Source organism: Aptenodytes forsteri, unplaced genomic scaffold, assembly GCF_000699145.1.
Source record: "Aptenodytes forsteri isolate BGI_AS27 unplaced genomic scaffold, ASM69914v1 Scaffold348, whole genome shotgun sequence".
Taxonomy (NCBI): Eukaryota; Metazoa; Chordata; class Aves; order Sphenisciformes; family Spheniscidae; genus Aptenodytes; species Aptenodytes forsteri.
The window spans coordinates 450447-474961 of NW_008794169.1; the positions used below are offsets into that span (position 1 = coordinate 450447).

General features: G+C 36.5%; 1 protein-coding gene across 1 annotated transcript in view; it reads left to right on the forward strand.

The window, feature by feature from the left end:
* TMEM131 (transmembrane protein 131) overlaps window positions 1-24515 on the forward strand; it is a 79578-nt gene that overhangs the window by 22791 nt on the left and 32272 nt on the right. The window contains exons 4-18 of the mRNA XM_009281750.2: window positions 3460-3583; window positions 4558-4674; window positions 5504-5626; window positions 6343-6423; window positions 9368-9518; window positions 9647-9703; window positions 10682-10743; window positions 15957-16065; window positions 18208-18316; window positions 19157-19310; window positions 19412-19582; window positions 19909-20019; window positions 20106-20240; window positions 20721-20825; window positions 22175-22261. Coding sequence (XP_009280025.1) covers window positions 3460-3583; window positions 4558-4674; window positions 5504-5626; window positions 6343-6423; window positions 9368-9518; window positions 9647-9703; window positions 10682-10743; window positions 15957-16065; window positions 18208-18316; window positions 19157-19310; window positions 19412-19582; window positions 19909-20019; window positions 20106-20240; window positions 20721-20825; window positions 22175-22261 — 1696 coding nt within the window. The remainder of the gene's footprint in view (window positions 1-3459; window positions 3584-4557; window positions 4675-5503; window positions 5627-6342; window positions 6424-9367; window positions 9519-9646; window positions 9704-10681; window positions 10744-15956; window positions 16066-18207; window positions 18317-19156; window positions 19311-19411; window positions 19583-19908; window positions 20020-20105; window positions 20241-20720; window positions 20826-22174; window positions 22262-24515) is intronic.

A 24515-nucleotide genomic window follows, 5' to 3' on the forward strand; every position in this document is an offset into this window, starting at 1 on the left:
CTCGATGATCTTAGAGGTCTCTTCCAACCTTAATGATTCTATGATTCTATGATCTGGTTTTTTATCAGCGTAGGTGGACCTAGTATTATGCAGGGACAAAAGATCAGGAGCAAAATCTTATGTGCTTTGACAGTTCATGTTTGCCTGAAGGTGTGTGTCTGTACTAGCTTCTTGCAATGAAAAGTGCTAACTGTGACTGCTCCAGGAAATTCTGCTGTAAAATTTGGTACCAGGTAACGCTATGCTTGTGCAGATCATTGCAGCTTGATAATCCGCAGCCTGGAGAGCATCCCTTGTGTGATTATCGCTTGGGATGTAGGTTCATGTAAAGGTGTCTGGTGCACACTGCTTTACCTGGATTTTATCATGTCTCATGGCAGATAAAACAAGTGAGGTTTGTCCTATTTCTGTAGATTTGGCTAACATCAAGCTTAAAGAATATAAGGAAAGCTGTATCTGAGCAAAACATAATACTGGACTCATTGTTTCAGAATCAGAATGGTCAACAAAATAGTAAAATAAAACATAGTCCTAGCAACAGAATTCCTTTTTAATGACTTCTGCCTTTATCACCTATAATTATACTGTGGTGGTTTAGTCTGGAATCTGAAGCTAGTGAACTGTGATGTCTGTCATGGCTGCTTCCCTACTAGTTGTTTTTATAGGCTTTAGCCTCTCAAATATACTGTCTTATATTCCCCTCTTTTCAGAACTGGAAAAGGATGAAGGCCTTAAAAGATTGTTAATATTTGAAACATTTCCTGGGATAATGAGTTTTACTTCCAAACTACCTTTCTGACAGGAACAGGCTGGCACTTCAGTATTACTGGTTCATTCAACATTGTTTTCTTGGCTTTGTGGTGTTTCACACATTATGCATCATAAAAGGTGTCACTTAAGTCAACTCTGATCTTAGGTTTTCAGTACACAGCTGGTTCTGTATAGAGACCTCAGGTGATATGCTAATCATGTCATTTGCTCACATGTAATATAGTGCTTAAAATCTACCTCATCTTCTCTCGCTTCCTGCTGTTGTGGTTGGTGGGAACTGTTCTGCTTGATTCTTGTTTTCAGCTCTTAAGTTCCTCTTCTGAAGACTGGTTGGAGTGCATTGTAATAGAGGAGGAGGATGGTTTCCCCTTCTCGGGGAGCTACTGAACATGCTCTGGGGAAGAGAAGTATCCAGAAACTGCACTGTGGCAAGCAAAAGAATTGCAACAAGGTGCTGGGAGCATGTCTTCCACACAAATTGCAGTGAGAACTAGGGAACAGACAGCTGATCCTCAGGAAAGACTGAAAGAGCTTTCTTCAGTGTTGGAGGAGTTGGTCTATTTTCTGTCTGTGTTTGTAGAATCAGAGGGTACTTGTTTAAGGCACGATCACTTACTCTAAACAACGAAGTCACTGTGAAATTGCTGACTGTTATAAAAGCTTGCTTATGCCTTTCACAGTTACCAAGCAGATAAAATACTCAAGCTCATCTGTACTGATGTCAGTGCAGGAGTGTTTGAAACAGTGGGTTCAGAATTCAAGGGGTGCTGGGTAATTCTGTATCAGCAGACACTTTTCTCAGTTGTGCCTTTCCGGTTGTTTTTTTTTTCTTCTTTTCTTTTTTTTTTTTTCCCCCCTGGGGGTGGGGTAGAGATGGGGAACTTTGAAGGGCTGGCTCTCATTCAAATTCCTCTGGTTTGATAAGCTTTTCCCTAGCAAATGGAGAGCAGGTGTATAGGTTTACCGTTTGATTCCATTGATCAACAATGTAGCAGTTACAGCAGTTAATGCAAAACATCACAGCTGATAAACCATTTCCCTTTTTAATATCCCCATGTGTACTGGCAACAAATATGAATACTTTCATGTTATGGCTTAACCTGGATGTTAGGTTTTGTACAGGTTTTAAAAGGTGAGGAGATAAATTGTTGTCTTCATTACTAGTTAAGTTAGAGAAGTCTTAACTTTCTATTCTACGATTCTAAGTCAAAATGAGGTTTTTTGACAGTGAAAGAAGGATCAAGAACAAGTGTTTGCTGATGCAGACATGAAATTAGGAGGACTCAGCAAGCAAAGCAAAGAGATGTACAGTAGTAGAGTGCAGATATATTCTACTGTTAGTGATGATGCAGTTTATTGAAGGTTAATAGTTGTGTCTTTGAATTAGTATCGTGGTCTTTAGCACCCATCTGTTTAGCCCATGTTTCATAAGTAGGAGGTTCTGTCTGTTACTGCAATCACTTTGTAAATTGTGGTATAGTTTGATTACTGTCACTAAATCCTCCATTCAGTGCAACCTTTAATTTACAGCAAACTTATGTTGCTCTATCTATTGAGACACACCCTCCCCCCCCGGGTGAAAAACTGTGTGCCTGCAATAGCGCTTAGTAATTTGGCCTGTTAAAGTTAACTGAGGATGGCAGAACAACTGCCTGTTATTGGTCATCATCACTTCAGGTATGACAGATAGTAATTCTTATCAATAGTTTTGCGGTCCTTGCAATGTTTGGAGCAGGTGACATGGGAGGGAGTGCTACATGGAATATGTGTAGCCTGAAAGTTAAGAGTTAAATATTTTGAATTCCAAAATTTAATTTGGAGCAGATTGTAATCTACATGCTTTATTAGTGCATTGGTGCTGATGTTTAACACGTATGTGTTAAAAGGCATGAAAAAAATTCTGAAGAGGTACCAAAGGCTAAAAAATAATTGGAGAAACTGAAGCATTTATTGTCACATCAGCTGTTGTAAGCAAAAAGGAACAAGCCTAAAGCTTGTGTGGAATAAATTGTTAGCATCTCCTGTTACTGCAAAAGCGTGCTGTTGTTTAACTGTCTGACTTCTGTGTTTTAGACTTCTTAAATTCTAGAATTTATCTCAAGCATTTCTTATTTTTTTTTCTTAAGGTATGAATTCAAATGCAATCTACAAATAAAATAGTTGTTGCTCCATGTGTCTGTGAACTTAATTTTGTAGAGCATATTATAAAATATAACACCAGAAAAATTCTGGGTTCTGGGTAAGACTACTTACAATCTATCAGGAAAAAAATTGTGCTTAGGCTTTTGTCTAGGGTGTGTTCTGTTTATTTTAAGTTGCTGTGTGCAACCTTTCTTAAGATAATTATTTAGAGGTTCTAGCACAGGAATAGAAAACTTTGCCTCTTCTGATTCTGAAGTAAAAACCTGAAAAATAGAATTTCATTTTGGATAGGTGTCATTTTAGAGGATGATACAATGTTAGGTAACCCTTCAGGAGAAAGTAAGCAATAAAATAATGGAAAAGATGTTAACTAAGTAATTCTTCAAGGTAGAATTTACATATGTTACTTAAAAAAACATTTAATGCAAAGTTCTATTGTCAGTGTTCATCACTGTTATGTACCCGTCTGGTTTAATGGGACAAAGCCCAATGCTCCATTTTCTAGAATTCTCACACTTTAAAAATATTCTCTCTCTGTTTCGACAGGCCAGTTGGAATGCCAAAAATGGAAAAAGTTTACCTACATAACCCTAGCTCAGAAGAAACAATTACATTAGTATCAATATCTGCTACAACATCACATTTTCATGCATCATTTTTTCAAAATAGGGTAAGTTATTCTGCTTTCTCAAAATGAGCTTTTCCTTCCCCCTCTCCACCCTGAATGGGAGCTTGATTTCCCTCCCTTCTTTAAATAAGTTACTTACTGCAATAATTACATACCTAAAAGTATTAAGATACTGCAGTTCTTGATCTCGTATCAGTTACTAAGCAAATTTGAACTGAGCACGGAAGCACACACAAACCCTACTAGACTAGAAGGAATGAAATATTGCGTAGGAGTTCTGACTACGTTGGAAGTGTGTACTGTAGCTGATGGTTTAACAGCAGATCTCCTTTGCTGCTGAAGTGACTAAGAGTATGCTGCCTTAGAGCACATACAGGAACAAGCTGTTCTTACAATTTTTCTGAAAATTGTAAGTCCAGTGAAGTGGTGTTAGTGTGAAGCAGTCACTCCAATGCACTTGTAACTACTGCAGTCATGTTACAGGAACTTGCAAGTTAAAAAGTATGGTGTCAGCAGGGTTAACTCTTAACCACATTACTGTCAGACATAGTCCTCTGGTTTCAGTTTTGTCTGCAGGGCCTGTGGCTTAGCAGGGGCCATGTAAACACTAAAAACTTCAGAAAAGCTGTCTATAAGCAACCTTTCTCACTTATGGAAGTCTTGTAGTAATTGCCTTTCTCCAATGTTCTGTAAACTGTCAGTCCAAAATACTTCTGTAATAAGCTGAACTCTAAGTTCAGAATTCAACATAAAAATTCAATTAAATATGATCCTGTGCTAGATAATAGTTGTAAAATATTGGTATTTTTATTATTTTGTTACACATTTTTATTTGTCTAAAACGTCTACTTTTTTTTTTTTTTCCAAATCTGCAGTAGACTTTCTAACTTCAGTTTTCCATAAAGAACACACGGAGATCTTCTGTAGCACAAAAACTATTGTTCATCCTCAGGGTGGAATGTCTTCAATAAACAGTTTTGCTTATTCCTCTGCTTGCTTGCTTTTATTTTTTCCAGAAAATTCTTCCAGGAGGGAATACGTCCTTTGATGTAGTTTTCCTCGCAAGAGTAGTGGGAAATGTAGAGAACACTTTATTTATTAACACGTCTAATCATGGGGTATTTACTTATCAGGTAAGAGAATTACTCTTTCAGAAAAAGTTGTGAAGTGTGAATCACCCAGAGCAGTATCTATTATGGCATGCTTAACCATCCAAGGATATTTGCACAATAGTGGGGTTTTTTTTATAAGCCCAGTTGAAGAAGCTTCCATCCTGGCTGCTTGTTGTAACACAGAGGTATACCACTGTAAATATCTGTAAGCCAGATCGATGAAATTATGTAGGGTTTAATCCTCCCAACAGCTTTTTTCTGTGTTATTTTAGTGGCTCATTGCAGTGATCTAGCTCATTCTTCAGCTCTGTACTCATCTGATCCAGTGACAAGACAATGTTATTCATTAAGCTGGCAAAAAATTACTCACTTGAGATTCAGAAAGATAAAGCAGACAGATGAGGGAGTCTGAAAAGGGAGAGAAATCCTCTTGTTGAAAGAATGACTCTTACCATGGCAATGTTTTGAAAACAACAACAAAAATGCTTCCCATATGGATAGTCTGTTCCATAATGGTATGATTAAAGGATATTTCACATCTTTTTAACCTTTAGCTGCTTTCTAGTGTTTCAGAGTATCAGAAAAAAAGATGGTATTTTGACTTCCTGTGTTCTCAATATGTCAGTGTAAGTAAGTAGTAGCTATGAGAAATACCCTTTAGCTGCAAACTAAACCAGTTTCTCTGTTTCAGTGTTTTAGCATGATGCTAGTTTTAAATCTTCGGTTAGAAGTATACTATGAAATTAATCAAAAAGAGTACTTGGTAGATTACTAAAATTGACACACATATGTTAAGCTCTGCAACAATTACATACAGCTACTTAAGCTTGTTTTTCTTTTTCTGAACCAGGTGTTTGGCATTGGAGTACCAAACCCCTATCGATTGCGCCCATTTATTGGGGCACGAGTTCCTGTAAATAGCAGTTTTTCTCCTATAATAAATATACATAACCCTCACAGTGAACCTTTGCAGGTGAGCCTAAGAGAAAACCATTAAATGCTCATTTATGTTTATGATATTAAACTGAGATTTTGTTTATTTTGGTACTTCTTAAAATTCTGTTTGAACTTTAAAGCTATTTGAGGCCAAGTCTTTCATATTATATAAATGTTTTTCTGTTTAAATGCAAATCAGTTGTACTAGAAATTGTAGATTATGCTCACAGATCTCTTATTTGCTAAATTGAGGTTTTACTGTGAAATTTCCATTTTTAAAATGGTCATAATTACTGCAAAATAAAGAATTAAAGTTCACTGGTAATTAAGAAGAATAGTGAAGTAGTAAAATAGATCTTGTGCTTTTAATCCAGGCATGCCTCTTAGCTTCCTTCTGCTTGTTTTGCACAGCATAAGGTGTCTTTATGGTGTACCCTAGTATGTAACGTTGGCAAGCATTCTTATGTTAAGGCACAATTGATGTCTGTACCTAACCAAACAAGTAAATGAATAGTCCACTGATAAACGCGATCTGCTTCTGTTAAGTAAGTGATCCACAAACTGTGAAATGCTACAGAAAGCACGTGAAGTGTAGCACTAGCAAATGGCTATATCATCATTAAAAGTGAATTTATAAGATACTCCAATGGTCAAATAGTTGCTAACCCATGGCATTGCACATTATAATACCTGATAACTAAAACAGGATCCCTTTAAAGTTGAATGCTAACATTTTCCTGTTACCCACCTCAGGTGGTAGAAATGTATTCCAGTGGAGGTGATCTCCATTTAGAGCTTCCAACAGGTCAGCAAGGAGGTACAAGGAAGCTATGGGTGAGTAGTCATGTCTTGCAGCATTCATTGTACTTGTTTGGGGAGGTTTTATTTTAGTATGATTTTAGGTTTTGGGGTTTTTTACCAACTCTTTTTCTTGTCATGTAATCATTAAAAATACCCCATAAAAATTGAAACAATAACAGGGTCTGTTAATTGTATGGTCATAGGAATTGAAGGAAAGGTTTAATTAAAAGAAGCCATCTGTATTGAGCTGTGCTTTTTTGAAATGAGAGGAATAAGATGATTCCCAGTAGAATGAATTACACCTACCTAAGCATTCAGGATAATGTGGTCCTTCCGATGGCCTGTGAGCTGGATCTAACCCAGAGGAAAAATATACGGTGGTTTTGTTTTGGTTTGGTTTTTTCTAAAACTGAGAAAGTCCTTCCTGCAAATCACTATGAATGCATGCATGGGGTGAAAAAGCAGCTGAACAAACTTAGGGAAGAAGAATCTATCAAGGACTACTAAATAAAACAGCAGTGTGTCTAGCTGCAATAAATCCCTAGATCATGAGTCAAGAGTGGCTGAAAACTGTTCTGGAAAATACTCCTACATGCATGCCTTGCAGTTACTCTTTACTCTTCATGTCTGCTGCTGGAGACGGGCTAGTGGGTTGGATGGACTCACGGTCTGGCCCGTTAAATCTGTTTTGTTGTGTTCTTCACTTAATGTAGTTTTGAAGTGACACATGCTGATATCTCTAAGTGAAATAAATTTTAGAAGCATCCTGAAGGTAAAGTATTGGCTCCGTGCTGTATATCACACTGTTGGTAATGTCCAACTAGGTACAAAAGATATTTTCCTCTTTAATTAGAATTATTCCTTTTTTGATGACTGTTTTTTGTCTGGGAGAGACTTTAGAGTCATTGGGCTCCAAAACTTGTCTCTTGCTCAAGTGTATCATTACAGTCACTGATGGTTACATCTGTTGTAATGAGTAAAGCCAGGAAATTTCCAAGTGAGCTAAGAAGGCGATCTTAATTCCTGGCTTTTCCAGAGAATGTCCATGAGAATGGCAGTATCTTAGTTTTTGATACAAAAGTTGCAAACAAGTGAGTATGAATACAGATCACAAGCGTTTCAAAAAATGCAGTGGAAAGAGTAAACAGATGCTGAGGGTTAGATGTAAACATTAAAATGGATTTTAAAAAATGAAGGTCCTTATGTTTTGACACAGTTTTAGTCAAATGGCATTACTTCTAAAGATAGCCCCTTCCTTGTCAGAACTCAAGGGGAATGTTGAATTCTGTAGCCATTAGTAGGTACGTAACAAACATGTTAGAGCCACAAATAAAAGAAGATTTTTAAATGTCTGGTTTATTTCTAGTTCTGTTTCTTGAGCATGTAGCTTTTCAGCTTCTCTAGGCCAGGTTGCCAGTTAAAAAAATGATGACATGCATGTGAAAGCTTCCAGTGTATTGCATGGAAAGGCAGTTAGGTTAATACTTGGTTTTCGTATCAACCACTGGTATTTTAAAACAATAAGGCAACTAGAAGAAATTAAACCAGTAGGAGGAAACACCCAGATATATCATTGTATTGGCTATGTCAAGAGCTGCACTGCAGTTAGAAAAAGCTGCAAAGTAGAAGAAATTATTTGAAATATGGTGACGATACTTTCACATATGGATGTACATCATTGTCTAAAATTATTTTGATGCCAAATGTTTGGATGATTGGATGAAGCAGTCTGCATATGCAGGAGTATTTTTGTAATCACTGTTCAAAGTTACTTCAGGGATCTGACAAACCTTGGATCCCTGGTTATACATATGGAAGTCAAATCACGTCCTTTGAAACATTAATGAATGGCTGTATTATGTTAGGTCTGTGAATAAGTGCAAAAACAGAACTTGAAAGCATCTTAGTTTAGGGACTCACCAAGTAGTAGCAGTTGAAACTAGTTACTTTGATATTCAACAGTTTTCAAAGAATACTTCTACAGTCATTGTGCCATGGAAAATACGGCTTGACCTCCAGAATGAATTGGTATGAGTTTGTACTACAGAAAGCACAGAAGAGATGTATAAGACAATCAGCACCTATATGGATTATGTCCTGTCCAGTTTCCTTCATCAAAAACACAAAAGAAAGAAGCTGTCAACTGAAACAATATCAATCGATGCAAGGGCTGCTCATCAAAAATTCCTACTTTCTGCCATATTTATTTGCATTTAAAGTGGAAGAAGCTCCAAATTTCAAATCAAGGTTTTCATCTTCTATTTAAAAAAAAATAAAAGAAGAAGAAAAATCCAGTTCCCCAGCCCTTCTGTAATGTGATGGGAAAGAATATGCAATGTTAGTATTTCAACTATGGTTCTGAAGCTAGTCTTGTGCTGCAGCTGTGTCCAGCAAATACAGAAAGAGTTGTCTTTCAAACCCTGAATGCAGACTGGAAGTGATGGAATAGGCTTGGTACAGAAACTAAACACATTTTGACTTTTTGCTGTAAATTGCTTGGTGACTAATAAACCTGCAGCTCCACAAGCTTCTGGCTACTTGCAGTTCTGCGGTATTTGAATTTGTGTTTAGCACTGAAACTGTACGCCTTGTGTCTGCTTTAGAGAAAAAACAATTAGAATATGCAAAAACAATATTTGATGTTACTGCACTCAGTAACATTTTTATGACTAGATTTTGTTTATTGGTAGATTCTGTCAATTTAGTCTCCTGTCTTTTCACCACAATTTTAATACATAGAACTTAATCAAATGGGACGTGAAAGCCCTCTTGCATATACCTATTTTTAATCATTGTCATATTAGGTGATTACAACTATCCTTACTAAATTTAGTGGTAATTTTAATAACATGCAGCCGCTATTGCAGCTTTTTCTCTTAATACAATTATACTCAGTGCTTCTATTGTAATTTTTTGATATGGCAGCTTTTTTTTGTAATTACTGCACTCTCATAGATGTGCTTTGATTATTTATCAGGAAATACCTCCCTATGAAACAAAAGGAGTGATGAGAGCCAGCTTTTCTTCAAGAGAAGCAGATAATCATACAGCCTTCATTAGAATAAAAACAAATGCCTCAGACAACACAGAATTTATCATTCTCCCTGTTGAAGTAGAAGTTACAACAGGTTTGTAGAAAAGTGGTTTGGGATTTTTTTGTTCGGTTTTTTTTTTGGGGGGGGGGGGTTAAGTTATTCAGCTTAATTAACTTCTAGTGTAATAAGAAAATGGTAACTTTTCTTTTTGTTTCTTAAAGCGCCAGGAATCTATTCATCAACAGAAATGCTAGATTTTGGTACACTACGAACTCAAGGTAAACTATACTTCAGGTCTCAAAGTATTTATAAGGAGTAGGGTGGGGAGGGGAAAGCCCAGTTATCTTTGTACTATTCAGGGTTGCTTGTGGAATGATGCTTTTTAAAAGCCAGAGTTTCGAAAGCAGGATAACAATGTCTTGCAACAGTGCACAAATGTATTCACCTGCAAGTATATTTGAGATGTGTACAAGCAAACAGTAGTTTGCACATCCAGTTATAAGTCTAGTAATAATATTAGTCTTACACAGTTGTGCATGGCTTAGTCTGAAAACCATTGTCAGTTTACTTAATTTGTGAACTTGTTTTGAAAGATTGCTTTACATCTGCGTAAGTTTTAATAATTGTCAGATACAGGGAATAGTGAACGTGTGCAAACTTAATCAGATTTGTTACTTATGATAAGATCTTTTTTTTCTGAAGTGCCACTTACACATTTGTGCCTAGCATTTTACATTTTAAATTAATATTGTTTAGTGAATTAAAAAAAAAATATATATATGGCAGAAAGTAGTAAAACTTAAGGTAACTTTGAAACTGTAAAAGGGACTCATTACTGAAGAAAAACAGTATGTATCTTCTTTCAACTAAAAAAAGGTAGTTTCTGCAGTACTTTTCCTCAAAACTTACTTAACATGTAAAGATTTTTAAATAAGACTAATTTCTGCTGAATATTGGTGCATCTGGCAAACTCATTCATTGTAGTATTTTTAGCCTGTTCATTTTTTAATGTGTTAGAAATACGAGTGGTTAGCTGAAGCAAGTAATACCTACTAATGCACAAAAATGCAGTTTTTAAGTGTGTTAGATTCTTGGGACTAGCTATTTTGACTGAATGTGCTGTCATGTTAGTCTTAACTTTTTAACACTGAACAATAGTAGATTTATATGAGAAACCAGCTAGTGCAGATGATTTTGTATAAGGTTCTTATGTTAAAATAGCCTAATGGCCAGGTGTGTTTTTTGTTCTTTAACAGATCTGCCAAAAATTTTAAATCTGCATTTATTAAATTCAGGAACAAAAGATGTGCCAATTACAGTAAGTTTTATTTCCTTTCAATTTGAAACTTTCTACTTGGATTTACTTTCTCTCATAAAAATTGATCATTCACAGGTTCACCATGTGGTGTTTAGAATGAGAAACTAGGTGATGTGTGACTGAAAACATAACTTAATAGTAAGACAAATAATCTATATGCGTGGTAAAATTCATTTGCTTCATAGCCTTCTTTGAACGGCTGTTTCAGCATTTATAGGCTGTGCCTGCAATATCTGAGCCTCTGGAAGCTTTTATACTTGAGAACAGTAACTCCTGTTCAGTGAACAAGAGATTAATGCAGAGTCTGTGGGATTCTTTGTCCTCATCACACGCTCCATGAGCAGTTGCCCAACATAATCTTTTAAGATGAGCAAAGAGTAGCTTTCAAGAGCAGACTGTAAAATGACCCTTGTTTTCTTGAGGTTATCTGCTTTGTAGCTTGAAATAAGAAAAAGCCTGCAAGCACTCCAGAGCCCTTTCCAGTGAGATCACTGCAGCTGCACGTAAAGTGCAGCCAGCTTCAGAATTCTAGGTTTTGGATTTTCTACTTTCTGTTTTTATTACAGAATTTTGGCTCTGGTCTGGTAGTGCGCCTTTGTTCATTCATACCTTTTTCCTGTGTAATTTTTCTCATTGCCCGCTATTTTTCTCACTTCTTCCTTCTCCCCTTCCTGTCTTCCTTGTTTTCCAGATTTAGTTGTATAGCTAGCTATACCTTGTCCCAGTGCACTTCAAAAAGTGTTGAGGTGTTGAAAAGAAACAGAGGAGCCAGAAGAATGACTGAAGGATTGGCAAAGGTTTCTTACTGAGCTCTTGGAGAGCATTTCTGTTTTTAAAGCTTATAGCTGTAACTGTAGGGAATAGTATTTTAATAGTAGAGGTCTAACAAAAACTTAAGATACTGGAAACTGAGGCTAGATGAATTTAAACTAGAAACAGGACACATTTTTGGTAATGAGATAATAGTCCATTGCAATGCTTGCTAAGTTGTTGTTCACTAATAATTTTCAAGTCGAGAGAAACTCACAGCGCAGTACAAACAGAATTTGATTCATCAAAGTCCTAAAGCTTATTGCATTAATGAGCTCAGATGATCCTATAAGGTCTCTCATGGCCTTGTAAGCTATGAACCAGCTTCCATGGAGGATTTTTATTTAAAAAAAGACCTATATATGATTTTTACAATCAGAGGGTTGGTAAATTTATTAAATTATTTTTACAGCTGTGTCTGCTGTGTTACATCATGTCCATCTTCTTAGATTTGCCAGGTTTTTGGCATAGGGACAGGTTTTTTGGTGTTCTTTTTTTTAAAGTGTGTAATATACTTCCTGAGTACAATGCAAATAACCATATATTCAAACAATCAGTATAATTTCTAATATCTGATAACGTAGTACCTCATTCATACTCCTCCATTAAAAAAAAAACCCTACCCATTTTCTTTAAGCTATGGTTTTTGGACTGTAGGCTATAGACCATAGAATGAGGTCTAATGGAAGGCTATAATTTGATAACCATTATACGTGTCATGACAGAACTTTTCCAGATGAATTATTCTTTTACAGTGTATCAAAGCAGTAAATTTGGTGGTCTTAAAGCCTTTAGGACTCACTTTTGCAATGATAAAGTTACCACGTAGGTCCAGATATGATGTATTTTTCAGCGTCACATATGGCACATCAAGTCAATTGTTCTTCACAACAAAGCTGTGCCTTAATGAGAAGTTTGTAACCGTTCCAGCAGTTGAAGCACTGTGTGAATTTCTGCTGCTGTGCCAGTCAAGGAATTTCAAAGTGGTAAGCAAGAGTAAAGAATTTTTGGAAGGAACCTGGTGAATAGCTTACTTCTAGGAAAGCTTGAGAAATGGGTTTTTGACCCTTTAGAGCTAGGGTTTAAAAGCAGTGAGACAGAGCTCTGTGACAAATTTCATTTTAATGTCAGAAGAAAAGGCCAAGGCTATATTTAGCGTATATTTAAGCTGGGTGCTGGAGGAACTAAATATCTTCAGGTCATCTGTGTATGAGAGACCGCTAATACTGTTGCCAGAGTTGTAGTTGTTCTGCCTTTAAGTTCTTAGTCATGCTGTGGTCCAACAAATTGGTTGAGGAGGATAAGAGCGAGTCACTTGACTTTCTTTTTTGAGTTCCAAAACTCTTCATAAAAACTTCCTTCATTATATTTTGTAGGGTTTTCTCCATTATTAGGGAGAATCATGTTTATTTCATGACTGGATGAATTGTTGTCGTGCTGCAACAATTAAGCCATGCTGTCAAAAATCTAGTAAATGTAGATTGTTGAACACTTTTATCCCTTCTCTAGAATGAAAATTTTATGTTTCCTTAAGGCAGTTTAAACCCATTTGATTGCTAAAAGCAAAGGCATGCTTTAAAATTTGAGCTCCTGATCATGTTTGATGCATAAAGAACCTGGAACTTCAGGACAGCCATATATTGAAGCTGAGTTCTATCAGTTTGAAAATAAAAGTTTCTGTATAAGAAAGTATTTACTTACTTCTGTCACAATTCACATACTTTACAATAGATTTTTTTTTTCTTTTACCAACCTGCGAGAAGTAGTTTACTTCTGTGTTATGTTTTCAGTCTGCACATTTGAGTGCATGCATCTCAAAGTTATTAAGGAAATCTAGTAGTAGTTTATTGCATGGCTGTTCTGGATGGTGCTTTATGGTGAAAGTGAACTTTCATTGGTTGGGTGTGTCCCTGTTTAAACTGAAGGCCAAGTTATTACTGACAAAATAATTCTGTCTGTAAAAGCGAATAAATCAGTACAGAGGTGATACTAATGGAACCAGCCTTAGTCTGCTGCCTGTAGCCACGGGGCTTGTTCCTCTTGCAGCAGGGTAGCTGTGTCTTTACTATCTGTAAGCAAAGGTTTACAGCCTGCGCAGTCTTCAGAGCAATATGCTAGGTGGACAAGACAAAACTATGCTTGGGAGCTTGTTGACAGTATGGATGAACATGTGCCAGTGTTTCAACCCATACTCTTCTCCTCTTTAGTTCATTAGAATAGGTATAGCCTGAGGGTCCTTAAACCTTTGAAGTCTTTCTCAATAAATGCTGCAATAGCACAAAGCTTTCTCCCCCCTCTGTGTTCTCTAGAACATTTTAATGTCCTCATATTCTGCTCCTATGCTAAATACTGAATGTATCTTCGTAGAGCGGGGTCAGGAATCTTGACTGGGGCACTCCATGGGAGAGCTATGTGTTAATGAAGCATGTCTATTTTAAATTCTTCTTTCCCACAGAAGTTGCTGTCAGGCCATTTTCTGAGAAAATTGGTGGTATTAGATTCTCGATGGAACTTGTTTTGCATGTTTTCTCATGACCTGTCCATATTTGATGATTCTTAAGGCACATCTCGGGACAAGTTGTGCTTGGGCTTTATTTGAAATAGGTTAAAATTTGAGGGAAGTGAAGTTGAAAGGATTCTTAAGGATGTTTGTTTTTCCTTCAGTTGTCTTAATTCTGTATTTCCTCTTATAGCATGTAATCAAGCAACAAATGAGAAATGTGCATGATGTAGTTAAGAAATTTTCAACAAAGCAGTGCTAAATTCCTTCCTTAACTAAATTAATTAGCTGTAGACATTTTGAGTAAATACATCTAGGTTTGTTACACCTGTGGTTTAAGAGATCCATCTCTGAAATCTGCCATTTTTCTGGCAACAGGCTGTCCTTTTGAATAGTTCTGATTTGATTTACTAAATGAAATCAGCATAATTTCAAACTTAAATTAAAAAAAACAGCCTTTTGCATGAAAAGAGCTACTAGAAATGGTTATCCTTTCTGCCATGCAAAAGCTATGAACTTGATTACAGCTTTGGTTTCATCTGCTTTAAGAGGTTTTTTTTAAAGACACCTCAAGATCTCAGTTTTGTAGTATGGATTTCATTAGAAGAAAATTGTGATAATTACGAATTGACTCCTGAAGAGAAATAGCAAATATCTGCACCACATGTATGCGGATGGTTGACAAAGGTCAGTACTATAAATCCAAAATACAAAACTTATAGTTAAGCTAACAGAGATTATTCATTAGCTGCAGGAGCAGTATGCTTGTTTCCTCTAAGGATCACGTGGCCTGCAGAACTTATGTATGTATGATTTTATGGCTTTAATTTACAATCAAGGACAGCTTAGCTTGGAAGAACTGTAGTTGGCTTGTACCACTAGCTGTTTGCCTTGCTCCTCTCTGACCAAGAAAGGCTCAGCTGCTTATGAAGCAGGTGCTAAACCTCTGCAGCCCAGCATAAGGTAAACCAGTACTCATTTTGGTTTCCTTAATACAGCATCCTGTAATTTGCAGTAGCTTAACAGCTGCTACATAAGCAGCTGAGCTGATCTTACAGCAGGAGAAGACAGCTGGGAAGGAGGAATCACGGCAGCCATCCTAATTTTAAGCAAAACAAGAATAAGAGCATTTAAATGCTCAACGCCCAGTTTCTCTCCATGGAATCTAGATAGAGAGTTTGCTAGCAATCTTTATAGAGTCTTCAGATACTGACGTGGAATCCATAATCCTGCTGCATAGCAATGAGAATCTATACAAATCAGCTCTGGCTAATAGCTGACACAATTGCTGTTCCAGTAATGCCCAATTCGCATTTTCCATTTAGTTTAAAACAGTAATCCTCAGACACAAGAGGTGATCTCGTAAAATGTTGGTAGAGAATGAGTGTCATCTCACATTTACAAAACTGTTCTCTATACAGTTAATAATTTTTTTTTTCCTGTGGCAGCTCTGCAGACTTAGCATGGGATCAGAGACAAGGTAGATGTCTGTATCATCACCAGTGATTACACAAGTCAGTTAACAGCTTTGTTAATGAGTGCACCAGAAACAAACAGTCTAGCTATTGTAACCCTGCAGCATTAAGAATAAAAAATAAATCTTTATTTAAATAAAGCTTGTTTTCTATTTTATTAACGTGTTTCTGTCCATACTGTCACTTCATCCAGCGTTCCCCAGGAGAAGTCTCTGTGGCCCACTTTCCTGCATACTGACTCAGTAATTTGCAGGACCTGGAAAAAATTCTGAAGCCTCTTATAATGCTGCTTTGTTATAGGAAAGACAGACCTGTAAGAACTCAGCCAAAACTAGTTGCTGTTGTATCACTTTGAAGGATACGTGAAGGCTGTACAGTGTGTTAACAATGATAAGTTTACAGGTGCTTCATATTTTGATTGTTTGCAGAGTGTTAGACCTACACCACAGAACGAAGCTATAACAGTACATTTCAAGCCAGTTACGTTAAAAGCCTCTGAAAGTAAATATACCAAAGTTGCAAGTATTAGCTTTGATGGTAAGTACTGCTCCTCTCTTCTTAGAACTTGTCAAGTGCTTCTTAAAACTTACTGAAACTTCATGAATTATTTTCCACTCTTTTAACAAAATGTTATTTGTAATTCTGAGAAGGAAATTCTCCTACCTGGAAAGGCTTACAGTTCTTCTAACTTAAGTTATTTCTGAAGGGATCGTCTCTGATCATAATCAGCAAGTAACTTAGACTGGTAAATACTGATGAGAAGAGAAGGAATTCTTAAGTAATCTTCTATGTGTGTATATAAAAATTGAACATCAGATTTCTATTAAACATAAGCAAGATTCTTATGTTAAGACAGATTATTTAAAATGTATTGTTAGTCTAAATAGGCATTTGTTTTTGAGGAATCCTAACAAACCAGGACGTGTTCCTCACAATAATATATATTAGAGGCAAGTATATCCCTTGGGATTGTCCTTCGATCCAAAGTTTAAAAAAGAATCCGAAGTCTTATTTCTAAAAAAATTACATTTTGCGTTGGAATGCCCATGGAAACAGGGCTCTGTTATGCTCTTGAGAACCTTACTGTGAAAGTTCATTTTGCTATCTTGAATTCATATTAAAGAAAAAGGGAGATGAAAATGGAAAAACCTTTTACTGGTACCTTTCCTACAAAGATATGTTATGTATGCTGATACTGACTTTCATATATATCTTTATGAAAGAAGTTTTGGGTCATTTCCCTCCTGCATGGTATGACTGTAAATATGCTGACATTTTGTAGAAAGGCACCTCCATTTTTTATAGAGATTTTAATCAATTGTCAGAATGCTGTTGACCTACTCGGATGTTACTGCTTTAAGATACCAGTTGGTGCTCTAAGTCTCTCTGCTGGGATTGCTTAGAAATGGAAGTTTATAGATGCAATGTTTTTCATTTCAGGTAGACATAATTTTAGAGGTTGCACGGTAGGAGAGGAGAGGATTGATTTTTATTATTATTATTTCTTGATTAGCACTTTAGATTTTTAATAGCTTACAGTTTGTAAAATGAGTGAAGTATGTTTTAGCCTATAAATAAATTCTGAAATAGCTGAACTCTGTCAACCTAAGGTGGAAATATGTTAAGATTTTGAAGCTGGAGGGGATTGTTATATAAGGACCTACTGACTAACATACGGTAGATCTTGGAAGGAATGGTAGTTGGGGAAAAATACCCAGCCAAGCTGCTTAATGTGTTTAAGGGATTGACTTGGTGAATTCTTTTCAGTGAAGCAGCCAGCCCTAAATATTTGCTGTTTCAGCTGTCCGAGGTGGAAATATGTTCAGATTTTGAAGCTGGAGGGGATTGTTATATAAGGACCTACTGACTAACATACGGTAGATCTTGGAAGGAATGGTAGTTGGGGAAAAATACCCAGCCAAGCTGCTTAATGTGTTTAAGGGATTGACTTGGTGAATTCTTTTCAGTGAAGCAGCCAGCCCTAAATATTTGCTGTTTCAGCTGTCCTAATACATGCAGGGGCTTTAGAGGCCGGTGGTTTCTCCTAACTAGTATTTGAATCCTTTGACTTTTCTGGCAGGATAACATTGCTTTTCTGTGATCTTGGAGCAGGCCTGTGAGCTTTGTTATTTAGGCTTGTGTAGTTTGGGTTCTTACGTGGATTCTGATTCTATTTCTGTAAAGCTTAGCATGTCTTCGATTTCTTCGTTATTAAAATGTTGCTGCGTTCCTGGCCCAAAGTCCTGCTCAACTGGTAGTTCTAAGGGAGGAGCCCAGCCATTTCAAGTTTCTGTTCTGTTAGTGGAGGGATAGGTGTATTCCATACTCTTTAAGTAGGGAATTCAGCTCTCCTGGGATCTGAATTATCCTCTGGACACGTCCAAGTTATTTGTTTGACAGGAACAACCACGTTTCCCTATTGTAGATAAGCTTACTAACTCAGGCAGGTCAACTAACTGGTGTTAAGCGGGAGGAATTCAGAACTCAGATCTCTTACTTCCGAGATTTATTCCATGTCAGCTGCTTATTGAAATTTCCTTAAGATCCATTTTTCTTTTCCGTGATACTTCATCTCTGGGCTTGCTCTGTGCTTTTATTCTTCCACTCATGCTAGTCTAACGTAATGGATCATTTTTTTTTGTCTGCTTTAACAAACTTCTTATATTCTTGTGTGTACAGCATCAAAAGCAAAAAAAGCATCACAGTCTTCTGGGAAAATAACTGTTAAAGCGAAAGAGAAGAGCTACTCCAAACTTGAAATACCATATCAAGCAGAAGTGTTGGATGGGTAAGCTTACAGTAGTTGAAAGTAGTTTCAAAAACTAAATGCAGTAAATTAGCTGATGTGGCAGGGAATTTAGCCTTTTTAGGGGGAGAGGGGGATATAAAGAGATGATACCCAAGTTTTCTGAATCTGGAGCTCATTTAGAACTACAATTACTTGTTTGAATTTTTCTGTTTTTGCACTAGTAGATGAGGTAGTCTTAGTAATGCATAAGTTGGTTTCAGGGCTTGGGTTCAAAGTGACCTTAGTGAGTTGTTTTTCACAACAGTTGAAGGCTGCAGATGAGACATTTGAAAAATGCAGTATTGGAAATTTTTCCGGTTTTGCATTTGCTGTTCTATCACTATATGAAATAAGGGTAGAGAAAATATTTTTGGTTTTAAGCAACACTTTGGAAGAACTGCCAGTGCTTCCTTATTTTTTGTTATTTATTTACAAAGTATGGCTAAGTTGACTTTAAAATTATTGTTGAAATGAGGTGCTACTTTATCAACAGAACTCACAGAGTATTTTAAAGGCAAACAAACTAAACTTCATCTATCAGAACTTTTGTGCTGCAGATGCCTGATTTGGTTAATAAGGAATGTGCATGATTTGCAAACTATCTTAATACTTCAACAAATCTTTTTAGTCCTCCTAATATGCTGATTCACATATTTTCTTATCTTGTTTGAATTACTTAATTGTCAATGTCCCTGCCGTGCTGCTAATATAGTTTCAGCATGCAGTGGGTTATGTACCTTTTTCACTGTTGGATTGAATAAATTCTAGTCTTCTGTGTAAGAAAAACACTTTATGTTTAAGGAAAGTCTTTATTTTTCTCATACTGTTTTCTTTTAATAGATATTTAGGATTTGATCATGCTGCCACACTCTTTCACATCCGTGACAGTGCTGCTGATTCTGTGGAAAGACTGATCTATCTAACAAACACATTCAGTTTTGCGGTCCTTATACATGATGTTGTGTTACCAGAAGAAGCAAAACCAATGTTTAAAGTAAGCCCTATTTCAGCGAACGTTTTTACCTAATAGTAAATGTTTAAATGTGCTGCACTTTGTTAAATTGTAACATTGATCTTCATTGTTCACTGATCTAGGTCCAGAACTTCAGTAAACCAGTCTTAATTCCGCCTAATGAATCCAGATATATTTTTACACTTCATTTTATGCCTTCCACATCATCTGTTCATATAGATAATAATATTTTACTTATCACCAATGCTTCTAAATTTCACCTACCTGTCCGAGCATACACAGGATTTTTAGATGTAAGTATCTTCCTTTTTTTTCTTAGCTACTTTAGTCGAATTAGAGGCAGACGTCATAGGACTGTTTTTAATTCTTTATTCTACTCCTATGGGAGGATGGCTTTTTTAATTTCAAAATTATTTTACCAGTTCTTTCCTTAAACAGGTTCAGTTACTGCTGAAAAATTCTTTTTTGTTCCCTTTAGTTTTACGTAGAAAATGTATAGAATTTTGAGATTATCACGGTACTGCTGTATTAGACTTATTAATGCATTTGTTAACGAGCTTAGAGTTTGAGCACATTTTATATTTAACTTATGCTAAAATACCTTTATCAATCTTTCTAGTACTTTGTACTGCCTCCCAAAACTGAAGAACGATTTATAGATTTTGGCATATTGAGTGCAACAGAAGCTACCAGCATTTTATTTGCAGTCATCAACAGCAATCCGATAGAGGTAAGGATGGATTTATTTTTAGTTTGCCTTTTAAAAAATTTACATCAGTGTTGTTACTGAAAACAGTACCTTTTGTTCTTTTTAAGCTGGCCATAAAAAGTTGGCATATTATAGGGGATGGTTTGGCCGTAGAACTTCTAACAACCGAAAAGGGAAACAGAACAACGATAATTGCAAACCACCATGAACTACAAAATGCTAGTGCATCCGATCAGTCTTCAGTAAGTAATCATTTGAATCCCTTGCTTGAAGCTAGATTTAGGAGGGGGGGAAAAAGAGACAAATCTGTGCAACTTCTTGCAGTTTCATTTTAGCAGGGGGGAGGGAGGATAAGAATTCTTAATTTTTGTCTGAATTTGAGTATGATAAAGCATGTAGAATTTTTTAAATTTATTTTAAGCAGCAGTATTATGCTCAGACTGGTTAGATTTTGAAAGGGGAAACTTCAGGAACAGTAACTTCCATGCCTTCAGATGATGCTCATCATTTATCTGGGAAAAGAGGAATTTAGCACCTCAGGGAATAGATAATTTTTGTGTTAGTAACTTACGTGTTCAAACTTTTCTTTTTACCACTGACAGTTGTTTCAAATGGATTTTGATTCAGTTTAAAGAAATAAGAGGATGTTGGGTATGTTTTTTAGTGAAATTTCTTTCCATTTAATGGAATATGACAGATATTTTTTCTCCTACCATTTACAGGTGATACTAGCATCAGGTTATTATGCTGTGTTTAGAGTAAAACTAATAGCGAAAGAACTTGAAGGAATTCATGATGGAGCTGTACAAATCACGACAGATTATGAGGTATATTTATTGTATATTCATGGGTGTTGCCCAAATGATATGTTCAGTTTTTAAGCGTGAAGTTTTAAGAGTTGTATTAGTGGACATATTGCAGTATCAGGGAGAAGTTGAGGTTGGAAGGGACCTCTGAGGTGAAGTTATCTCTGCAGGTTAACCCTGCATCAAGTAATGCTACTTATGCTGTGTCTTCTCTGAAGGAATGAAGAATGACTTCATTATGATTTTCATCTGGCTTTCAGAAATATCCATTTAAATCTAATGCTTTGAGGTATGGGTTCTTCAATGACTTGACACATCCTCAAAGCATCAATGCATGGATCTTTTGGCATAACACATGCTGACAATGTGCTTTTTGGTACATTATCAGTTACTGAAATTGAGCTATAATTTCAGAGGTTTTTTGTCAAAATCCAATGTAAAAGTTGTTTTGAAGAAATTGCAGTTTGCTGATACTTGATGAAACAGAGTTCTTACACTAAGATTAATAAGGGAGAGAAGAACAACCAGTTAATTCTCAACTTCATATGCCTTTCCTGTTAATAAATTATTTTGCAGAAGAGAGAGGTTCTAAGACATAATGGAATCTGTATTTAATATCTTCGGGTGATATATGTAAAAAAACAAAAAAAAAGTGACACACTGTGCTTATGAAGTCAGGAAATTATATAGCTTATTGTGTTGTTCTGATGAAGCTACAGAAAATGGGAAATTCCTAATTTCTGCCAGTTATCTGAGATCTTAAGCTTTTTTTAATATGTCCATACACGTATGTAACCCTTCAGTTACAGAATCTGAAGCGTTTTATTTTCTTGCTTGTTCTTACAAGTTATTCTACTTGTATTGGTAGCTTTAATAATACACAGAAAGGATCTCATTGCCATCCCTTCCACACTCCTTTTTATAAGTCTATGTCTATCTCGAGGTCTTACCATGACTTCTGATGTTTTTTGAGAAGTTTGGTATATCCTCTTCCCTCATACTCATTTACTTTAAAGATGTTACACTCCTGTTTTCCAACAAAGCAAGCCCCATTCAAGTGAGACCTATATAATGCCCCACTGGAGAGCTTGTATTTTAACTGTGCTTTTGTGTTTCATGTAGAATGGTGCTAAGTATGACTGAGCAAAGGTGTGCTTCCTGACAATATGGAGTGACTGTTCTGAATATGATGATGTGTTGCAATCTTAATCTTAATTCATGTCTCCATGTTTTAAACGTATATATAAACCTAAGCTACATTAATTGTAGAATTTCAGGGTTTTGTTATTCTATGCAATTTAAAAGTGGAAGAGACCTTTAAAGGCTGAAATTTAAGTATTTTTTTCTAAACTTTTTTCTCCCCCCCCCAGATTTTAACTATACCAGTGAAGGCAGTGATTGCTGTAGGCTCGCTGACCTGCTCCCCAAACCATGTTTTTCTTCCACCTTCTTTTCCGGTAAGACAATTGGCTCATAGTATTAAGTGTTTTCTTGCTGCGTTTTTTATTTATCTGTTTTTTTCAAGAGAAACCACTGTCTTGAATTGTTGCATGTCAAGTTGCTGGAGAGATTGTGCTATTGAGCTGTTATGATTCAGTTTGTTGCTATTTTTGTGGGTTTTTTTTTCTCCCCACATGTCCCAAGCATGAGTTATCCCTACATCTCCTCTACTGCCCACTTGAATGGGATCTTGGGAATACTGATATGATCCCAAACCTGATTCTTTGCAGCTTCATTCTAACGTAGCTGTGGTCACTTGGTTATTACCAATTCATGTGCATTAGCACCAAGAGTAAGAGAGAGATGAAGTTGCACAAATGCATTTTTCAAATTCCTGATGTGTGATACCAAAGACGGTAACAAAGTCAGCTAATAAACTGACGGTTTAGTGTAAGAAGTCCTTGATCTCTGCGGAAGCATTGTTGTATTGTTTCCACACTGAAAGTAGATCTTCTCGAGGGTACATGGTGGAGTACATGAACAGGAAAGCAAGAAAACTGTATGGGTCTACAGCTCCCTGCAAAAGTATGTAAAGGCTGTTTTCATCCCTGCTCCTGCAGTAGTGTTTATTCAGTGAGTGCTAAAAGCAGCTTCTTTGCTCAGGGCTACAGACTCAAGCAGCAAGCTATTAACCAGATAATACCTTCTTCTCACATGGCATTCAACATAACCATAGAAGCATGGGCAGTCAAGGCATATTGACTTTGCAATTGGTATTTCATTGAAGTCTGAACTTTATGTGACTTTCTGATGAGTGGGGAATGTAATATGATGGAAAATCACAGGGAGAGAGATTGAAAACTGGGGAAAAAAATGTAGTAAAAGGAGATAGAGATGGCAGTTTTCTGAAGGGATAAAACTAACTCCATGCATGTTGGTGGAAATGTTTTTTGTTTCCTTGTTTTTTTCTTTTGTTTCCTGCATAGTCTCAATCTGTTGTAGAGCACTGCCTGTTCTCACCTCCTCTTCCGATAGCTCCTTTCTATCTCCTGCTTATCTTACAATTTGTGTACTCTCAAATAGTAATTTTTCACTGGCACTTTATCAAATGCTTTACCTCATGTCTAGTAGATAAATGACAATTTTTTGAAAAAGTAATGCAATAGGTCTCATTGGAGGAAGATAGGTCAGTCGGCAGGACTTCAGTAAATCATTGCTACATTTGCCCCATTATCCATTCCATCTTCCTTCTGATCTTCTACTTCACAAATTGTTCTGAAGTCTTTTGCTACTCTTGAGGTCAAACGGCCATGCCTACAGTTGCAAAGATCACTTGTTATTTTTTATCTTTACAATCTATGTTTCCTATTTGACTATGTGGCCTCACCGTTATATGGATATTTATTACACTGACTACTGTATCTGTAACTTCATCTATGAACTGCTCCACAGCCTTTGATAAACTGAAATAACTTAAAGGTCCGTTTCCCTTTCTTTCACTAAAGATAAAGCAATTTCTATATTCTGTATCCTAATTTATATATCCTAATTCCTGGCAAGATCATTGTCCCTCTTGAATGCCACATTAAAATATTTTGTTCCATTTTGGGTCATAAAGAAGTAATTTTTTTTAATCTCCCTTTCTTTTGTTCTAACGAGAATGGCTAAAGAGCTTCTCAATATATCTTAGTATACGCCCAAGGTCTTGGTCAGCTTGATAGGGTTTTTTTGTTTGCTTTTGTTTTGGCATGTACTACTTCTTGTAGCACCTGTGTTTCTCAGCCTCTAAGGCGTAGCTTCCTGCTGTCATCGTTCTTTCTCATCCCCAGACTGCTGTGATTTTTATTGGCTTCATGTTCTTTTCTAGTAATGTTTTCACATAATTATTCATTCAGGGGGCATTTGGGCTCCAGCATTTTGTTTGGGAGTATAGATTCAGATATAATTATCACCTTTGACAAGATTCTACTGTTTTGTGTGTTCAAGCCCCAAGCTTTTCAGAGCAGTCAGCTTCACTTACTTCTTCTGTTAGTTGATGTCCTGGTTTTGGCTGGGACAGAGTTAACTTTCTTCCTAGTAGCTGGTACAGTGCTGTGTTTTGGATTTAGCATGAGAATAATGTTGATAACACACCGATGTTTTAGTTGTTGCTAAGCAGTGCTTACACTAGTCAAGGACTTTTCAGCTTCCCGTGCTCTACCGACTGAGAAGGCTGGAGGTGCACAAGAAGCTGGGAGGGGGCACAGCCAGGACAGCTGACCCAAACTGGCC